The sequence below is a fragment of the Thalia democratica genome, chromosome 3 (genome assembly GCF_965202585.1).
Source record: "Thalia democratica chromosome 3, ktThaDemo2.hap1.1, whole genome shotgun sequence".
Taxonomy (NCBI): Eukaryota; Metazoa; Chordata; class Thaliacea; order Salpida; family Salpidae; genus Thalia; species Thalia democratica.
Window position 1 is genome coordinate 46,271,675 of NC_139167.1, and position 8,982 is coordinate 46,280,656.

The 8,982-nt window shown below is 24.8% G+C and overlaps 1 protein-coding gene across 1 annotated transcript; it reads left to right on the top strand.

Annotated features, from left to right (window-relative positions):
• Positions 1-774: 774 nt before the first annotated feature.
• On the top strand, positions 775-7,327 carry LOC145832700 (large ribosomal subunit protein uL5-like). The gene is made up of 6 exons (XM_082940007.1): positions 775-839; positions 3,504-3,639; positions 4,051-4,157; positions 4,359-4,448; positions 6,754-6,906; positions 7,235-7,327. Exons 1-6 carry the CDS (start codon positions 828-830, stop codon positions 7,262-7,264), a joined length of 528 nt encoding a protein of 175 aa, XP_082796133.1. The 5' UTR covers positions 775-827; the 3' UTR covers positions 7,265-7,327.
• The last annotated feature ends 1,655 nt before the right edge of the window (positions 7,328-8,982 follow it).

The window sequence follows — 8,982 nt, forward strand, 5'->3', positions numbered from 1 at the left end:
TAAATCGATACCAAAGTTTTTTATTTATTCACTCTTTTTAATTCTAAACTTTTAATAAAAATTTAACTTATACAATTTTTACTTGTTAGAATTTATTAAACCTGTTAAAATAAATTTTATTTAGTGAAATATATGTTTTTAAAACGAGTTTTAACTTTTAATTCAAGTTTTATAAGTCATTAGTTTTAATTGTATAAGGAAAAGTAAATGTATTTACAGTTAAACAAATCGTAACCGAGCCGAGATCTTTTGTGTTTTCACTTGTTTTAAAAATCTGAAACGAAAGTTTAAAGCAAATTATAGTTTATTAAAATAAAACTGATTTCATAATGTTTTTTGATTGCTCTACTACATACTAGTTTAAAAGAAGTACTTAACTCACATACTATTCACTCAAGCATGTAATTTTATATAAGAACAAACAGACGTTCGTTAAATTTTATTGTTCTATTAGAACAGCAACTATAATATTCTGGCAACATTGTCTTCTCCTTTTGAGCAAATAAAGATTGAGAAATCAGTTTTATGATAATTAAATAGGTGTATTTAAATTTTTGAAGTCATATTAATAAAAGTATAAAAATGAGAATTTTTTTTTACCTAATTTATATGTAGTTGTCTAACTTTTTTTTTTATATAAGGTACAGAAAGTAATGATGACTAAAACTAAAACTTTTACCATCAGCAAAATATTTGTCTCTGACTTATAATTGTTATAATTCAATAAAGCTACTTAAAGTAAAAAAGACATAATAGTTTTCAATCTATTTTTATTAAATTTCAGAAATATCAGATTCTCTACTCTTCACTTGTAACAAAAATCAAAGATGGCATCTGAGGTATTTATTCATTCTTTTTGAGTTTTAAATTTTTTTTACAAAATAGTTGTTTACTAAACAATCATTTAAAAAGGTTTAACATAAAAATATTTAGTTTTCCTAAACTGTTGTAACATACATACTAAGAGTAATAATAGTTGGTTAAAATTAGCTTATTACTTTGCTATAAAACAACTTCAGTTTTTGTCTATTTTGATTGCAAAGGTCACTTAAGTTTTTAGTTGAATTTTAAAATTTAATTTTCCATTTAATAATTTTACCTTTTAAGAGTTATCTTTATCAGAATTCAACCACATTAATTATTAATGCTTTATAATCCACCAATGACTGGGGTAATTTTATCATTCTTTCTTAGAGACCAAGTAAACAAAATTTCAATTTAGTCTACAAAATAATATAAAATTTTTGGGAAGTGTTTTGGGTGTGTGCTAAAACAGGTAAAATATTCATTAATTTAGCTTATGTTTAGCTAACTTTAACTAGTTAAAAAATTTTGAAAATCTTCTGATAACTCAGGCTAATATATCCTTTTTGAAAATCTATGTAAAGCATAATATTTGTTGTAAAACTCCAGTATGTTTTTATACCAACTTATGTGACTCACAGTTAAATGAGGCTAAAATATTTTGTACTTTTGTTCTATTCATTATTATAACTTAAAATAGTAAAAATACTCATTCTAGCTAGCTTAATTCTCATCTCAAAGATATTTATTTTAACTAATCAATTTGAAGTCATATCAGTACATCCTGATTTTTGTAATTCAAAAAAGGAAAGGAAGAGATAAATTAATTGTGTCTAGCATGGTTAAGCGAATAATAAATAACTAAATCTTTTTATTAGGCTTTTACTAAATTTTTTACAGTTCAATTTGTCATTGTAATTGCATAAAATTTTAAAATTTAACATTACAATAAGAAAAACAAGTACTTGACAAACTTTCAATAATTAAAATAAATATTTGTTATCTTTTTTTCTCAAATCAATTTTTTCTCTTAGCAAATTACATCATGGTGTGTGCATTTAGGTAGAAAACTGCCTAATAATGATTTTAAATAATATTTTTTAAAATATTTATAATGTAATTAGATTGGTCTATAGTCAGTTAAGCTTTGTTTTTGTCTTAAAAAGCAGTAGTCGTGTTAGTACTTATTAAGCTTAACATTAGTGTGACATTCATTTTTTTTTAAACTGAGATATAATAAATTTAAATATTTAAAAATCTTGAATAATTAAGAAAATAAAAATATTAAATGGTGGCTTGAATTTCAAAATTGAACAAAATTAACAATGTCAGTCAAAAAATCTTGGCACATAATTTTTTTGTTTAAGTTTAAAATGAAAAATTGAATATGTTACTTAAACTGTTAAAGTAATTGTGAAACATAAAACTGTAAAGAAAGTTAGATAATTTATTAAACCATATTTATTAAACTCGGGAGCAATTTATGCAGGTTATATATACTCCTAGATTCTATAATTTATGTATTACCAATTTTTTATTTTGTGTTTATAATAGTATCTAATAATAAATAAATATATCTTTATCTATGCCAAATACCCAAAAAAAACTTTCTGACTGGTTAGCATTAGAACAAAGAATTTCCTAGACTTTCTTGAGTTATATGTTATGAATATGCAGGCTTACAGCTTAATAAGGAAATGCTTAAATTATTTTTATTATCTCCATAACAGTTTAAAAAAGTCATGTGATATTCATGCTCACATTAAAAAAATTCAAATCAAGTGTATGTTTTAAAAAAATAAGTTAGTTTTAAATTGTTAAGTATAAAAAATTACAGTTAAAAGTTTCTTACCCTAATAATAATAGTTATATAAAAAGGTTATAAAATTAATATTTTACAAAAGATTTATTTCAATAATACAAACAAAATAAAAAGAGCTTTGTAAAAGTTATGATAGTACCCTATTTTTGAATAGCTGTTTATAAATTAAGTTACATGAAAAGTATTATTATAGAAATTGAAAGGTTCGTCAGACTTCTAGCCGTATCTATAAATTAACATTCCAAATTTAAGATATGTTTCTATTTATTAAATATTAGTTTAAATGGCTGCTAGTTTTCCAAGGTGTTTGTACATTTAGAAAATTCAAGTGATTTGCCTTGCTTAATAAAAATTTACATCATCATTTTAAACTCTTATTTAATGAAACATTTTCTCTCATAGAAATGTTGAATAGCACTTATTTGAAAATGAATGATAAAAATTTATTAATGTTGTTAAAATTAGAAACAGTTAAGTTAAACTTTACTAATGGCAGATGCTTTCAAATTAAAAAAAAAAAAAATTAATTCTTCTTCAGAGATTAAAAGTCAAGCAATTTTTTAAGCTTACTGAAAATAGAGCCTAGTATACATTTTAATGTGAATTTATGATTTATAGCTAAACCATGATATGTAAATTATAAGAGTTGACATAATAATCCATATGCTTATTAAAATCAAAAAATATCGAAAAAGTGTGCTATATGGATTGCATATAAAAAATTAACTTGTTAAGTATGCTTGCATGTTAATTAACAAATAGTATGTAAAAAATTCTAACTTAGAAATTAAAAACAGATAAAATGAAATTATAACATAAATAGTTTTCCTCTTCCACGTAATATCTTTCAAACAGTTAATTAATTAATTTTTTACAGAAAAAGAATCCAATGAAGGATATCAAAATCCAAAAACTTTGTGTGAACATATGTGTAGGAGAATCAGGAGATAGGTTGACCAGAGCCGGCAAAGTTTTGGAACAACTTACTGGACAAACACCTGTATTTTCTAAAGGTTTTAAATAAAGTAATAATTTATTGTTTGAAACAAACTAATTTATAAAATTTGAGAAGTCATATGAAAAATGTTCAAATTTTAACTGATTTGAGCTTGTTTGACAGTTATATTTTATTATGTAATTCAAACAATTGATGAATTGTTAAAAATTAGAGTCATATTTACAAGTTTTAAAACTTGTGTTCCTCCCACACCAAGACAATATATTCTAGTATAAAATATTTTTAAAGTAGTTCTCTTAATGACTTATAAATTAGAATTTGTTAAAAAGTATTTCTTTTTAAAAATCACAAAATTAAAAAAATATTATTAGTGAAAAACAAAAAATCCATAATTTTTATTTACTATTAAGTAGATTTAAAAAAAAAATAATTATAAGGATATTAACAAAAAATTTTAAAATTTTAGCTAGGTACACTGTCCGTTCCTTTGGTATCAGACGCAATGAAAAAATTGCTGTTCACTGTACTGTCAGAGGTCCTAAAGCTGAAGAAATTTTAGAAAAAGGCCTGAAAGTAAATTTTTAGTGGTTATTTTTTTGTATACTATAAGTGAACATGATGAACATTGTCATGCTAATACTGATAACCTATCAGTTTAATTGCTGTTTTATGTGTTAAATGAGTTGAATTCTTCTCATCACTGACTAGTTATGCTTAATTATATTAGCAAATAGAAAATTAAAAAGGTTTATTATAGAGTTTTTTTAATTTTAGGTTCGTGAATATGAATTGAAAAAAGGTAATTTCTCAGACCATGGAAACTTTGGTTTTGGTATCCAAGAGCACATTGATTTGGGAATAAAAGTAAGTTTTGATTTTTTACTGAGTATATGACATACTAATATACAAGAACTAAAAACCATCAAAAAACTGCATTAATGGCTTAAGGGAGGGGTCCAACATTTTTTACTAAAAATAATAATGGCCTTTATATGAAAGCTTAAAGTACAAACTACAAGCCAGTTTTTATAGAATTCAGGGTTGCCACTAAACCTGGAGTTTGACAAATTAGGCAAAATAATCTGATAAAACCTGGTTTTTTAAACAATTTTTCATGTTAAGTAAGAGAAAAATTGATTTGACACAAAAAATCTACCATCTACCATGTAGATTTTTTTGTCATCATCAATTTTTTTTTATGTAAAAACACAATTGAAGTATTTCTAAGTATCTTTTCAATTTTTTGTACTGTTATGCACAGTTTTCACCTAGAACTAAATATTAAACTAAAAATAGATCCAAAAACAAAAACTTTTTAAAACTTGGAAGAAATTTTAAAAGCCTAGAGAAAATGTGCGTCAGTGGCAACCCTGAGAATTATAAAATTTTTCTAACTTTTGAGATAATGTAATTTTTGTAAAAAGTTTCTGATACAAAAGTATGGACCACAATTTTTTTTGGGTCAACTTAATTGAAATTAAAAAAATATTTATTCTCCATTTTATGAGCTAGAGACCTCAAACTTTTAGGAAACATTCCTTATATAGTTAAAAAGACTGAATGTTGCGATTTTGAGAATATCAAAAATAAAAATTTAAATAAAAAAAAGGAGATTTTTTTAGATAAAAACTTTTATTTTTCGAAATTATAAAATAAATCTTGTATTCAATCTTCTTAAAATTTAACAATAGACTTTCTGTGAAAAATTGAAAAATATTAGTCAAAAAACGAGGGAGAAGATTGATTTTTAATAGTCTTTTTTTGTGTTTTTGGTTTGCACCTTCCATTATTGTGGTCATTGACTTTGATCATTTATATCTTAAAAATTACTTAGAAATTTTTCAAGCGGTTATAAATGTCTGACAGATCCATAATACTCTATAAAATTAGATCAACTTGTATAAATCAAGGTGGACACCCTATGCCCTTAAATAAAGTATGTTTATGACCAGCTTGTTTTATAATTATTTAAATTTGTGAGAAATAATATGTTTACACATGTTTACCTTGTTGGTAATAACTTCTTTGAAAAATTTCAGCATAAGGTAAAGTGACCGTAAAAATTTTAATTTTGTTTTTTAATATTAATACTTAGTTATAGTAAGTTTTGCACCCATTCCCAATTGTAATACTGATGCAGCATTCTACAGAACAGCATAACACCCTAAAAACATTTTTCTTAACTCCTGTAATTAGCTTGCAGCTTTTTATTAACAAGCCTATTAAAGTAAAAAAAAAACGCATTTAAAAATCAGCCTTTGCATTACAATTAGTCTAATGATTTCATACAAAAAAGTTAATAAATTTCATAACAATTTTCACAGTAGTATTTTTTATTAATCTAATGCATGTTTCTGTGTGTTAACAAGTTCAGAATAATTCATGTTTCTTTGTATTAACGTATTCAGAATTAACACGTTAAAAAAATACTTAATACAGGTTGTCTTAATAATTTTGTCAAACATAAAAATATTGTCCTTGTAAACTAAATATGTAAATTTTAAACTTCATTTATTCTTCAAGTATTTTCTTCTGCACACTAAAATTAAGCTCCCATGCATTAAAAGTGTCCAATGCACTCTGGCTTTAAGATGATGCATAATATTAGTAAAAACTTACATAAAATCAAGCTGACTACTAGTTTTTAGGCAACCTGGCAATTTTTTTAAAATTAAACAATGTGTAAGGAACCATTTTGTTAGACTAAAAAATTGGTTTACTGTAAATATGTATTCTGAATGAGTTTTAATAAGATTGAAATCGGTCTTTGATTGTCTTGAAAGCTGTTGTTGATGGTTGAAGTATACCGGAGATCTTAACATTAAGATTTTATTATTTTAAGAAACATAATTTGATTGTTTCACTGCTAAGTGGATTTTCAAGTTGTAAATTTGTGATAAAATAAAAATACATCAAGGGCAAATAAATAGTATAAAATTTATAAAAATTAATTTATATGTTGAGAAAATGAAAATTGCCGAAAATTAAAAAAAAAAGAAATATATTACTGTTGTAAAATCTAAAAGAATAAGTTATAAAGAGGATCTTAACATTTCTTAATATACACAACATTGCTACCTTAAAAATTAAAGTATTTGCATATTAGTGTGTAATTCAAATATCAAAAGAAAGCTAGTCAATAATTTTTATCTAATAATATTGTAAACAGTATGATCCATCAATGGGTATCTATGGAATGGACTTCTATGTCATCCTTGCTCGTCCAGGTTATGGAGTCAGATACAGGAGGAAGAGGAAGTCCAAAGTTGGATTTCCCCACAGATTAGTGAAAGAAGACGGTATGAGATGGTTCCAACAACAAGTAAGTATAAATCATCATTTATATTTGTATTTAGTAAATTTAAGTAATTTAGTAAATTAAATCTAGCAAAAAAATCTAGCAAAAAAAGATCTACTCAATTTTTGAAGGAAGTATAGTTACTAAAAATTAATTTAATAGCCCTCAAACAGTTTTAAAATGTACTTTTTTGGTTATGTATATTATAATATCAGTAAAATATGTATTTACTTTTATAAAATCAAAGTTGTGTTAAAAGGTTAGTAATTTCCATTTATAACATTTGTAATGCATATAATCTAAAAATTAGTTTAAATTTACAAACAGATGTATTAAAAAAATATTTTTACAGTACGACGGAATCATTCTGCCAGGAAAATAGAAGTTCAACTAGTAAATATTCCTTTAGTGCAAAATTTATAATAAAAATAAAAAATATAATAAATTGTTGTTATTTTATTTATTAGAAACAGTTACCGATCGTTTTTTAAATTATGATTTTTATTTATGTTTCAGTGTTATACAACTACAATTTAACAGCTAAAACTTTTTCAAAACTAATATTTCACTTATATATCTTTTGACTTGAGCAAATATAGTAAACTTATCATTTTATGACCATCTTAATGATTTTTAATTATAATAGTGTTCACGATATGAATATAAATGAATATAAATTACTTATAGTATTGCATTAATAAATTAACAAAAGCACTTAAGCTTGATTAAAAATAGTTTTCTTAGACTAATCAACTATTTCGCGTGATTTTATTGAAGTAGTCTCGGAAAGATCAACTTTTTGTTACAGTACGATTTTATAAAATGATATGATCTGTATAATGGTGATTATTTTAGCTGAGAAGTAATCACCATTATACAGATCATATTAGAGAAAAGTAAAGCTTATGTACTAAGTGTGAAAATTTTACCAACATAAAACGAATTCACAAAACCAACTTAAAGTTTGAACGTATAATGAAATAACTTTTTTACGAAGTTTTTTACAAATTATTATTTACAAACAATGTATGTAGTTAATTTTATATACATTATAATTGGACGTTAACAATACTATTTTTATAAGAAAATGACCACAAACATTTCAATTAATTTCTAGTTGGTTCTGACGGGTTGTATAACAATCTGACCGTTAATAAAATCTGTTGCGTCATGTACATAATTGCTAGTACACGTTTTTTCAAGAACAAAATAGTTTTCCAATGTCGCCATTTCATAGAGCCAGGTGACCCATTAGCAACCAAACTTTAGGTTCATAGTGAACTGATTTTAGTAGCGTAAATTTTTTTCTGACAGAACTATCGCTACATGCGGAGGTCTTTCAGAAAGGAACGGGTCTAATATTTTTGCACAGAGACACATGCACGAAAGTAGAAATAAGTACACCGAGGGTTTAGGGTGACAGTGATAGTAAAAAAAAAAGCAACTAAAAAAAATTTTAAACGAGAAAAAAATAGTACGTAAAAAGAAAGCTACCGAGGGCTAGGGGTAACAGTGATGGTAAAAATTAAGTTAAAAAAATTACAAGCGTGAAAAAGTGACTATTTAGGCATATTTGACTCCTTACTCCCTTCAGCAAGCTTAATTTGACATATACACCGGTTCATCGTGTCTACATCTGTCGGATGAGTACTAAAACAGATAGCAAACTGTTTTATTGGTTGCTGATGGTATTCAGTTTCATGTAATCTATTTAATAACAAATGTCATTCAATTGATTAGTATACAGAAATTGTTTTTCAGAACTAAGCGGTCCGCCGACTAGAAAGGGTTGCCTTACCTTGTATACTACAAAATTTTTTTTGAGATATATGAAAGTTAAATATAAAGTTAAAACCTAGAACTTTATGTTATTTATACATTTAAATCAACAAAGTTTCAATTAGATACGAAAAACCTCATAATGATTTAAATAAATTGTGGTACCATTTATTAAAAAAGCGCATTTAAAGTAGGGTTTACTGTAACTTTTAAATGTTGTCTAACATAAGCTTAGTTGTATACTAAAAATGGACCTAAAAAACCTATAAGATATTTACAAAAAAAACTATTTTAAGGCAATATACAGTAATCGGTCAGCTA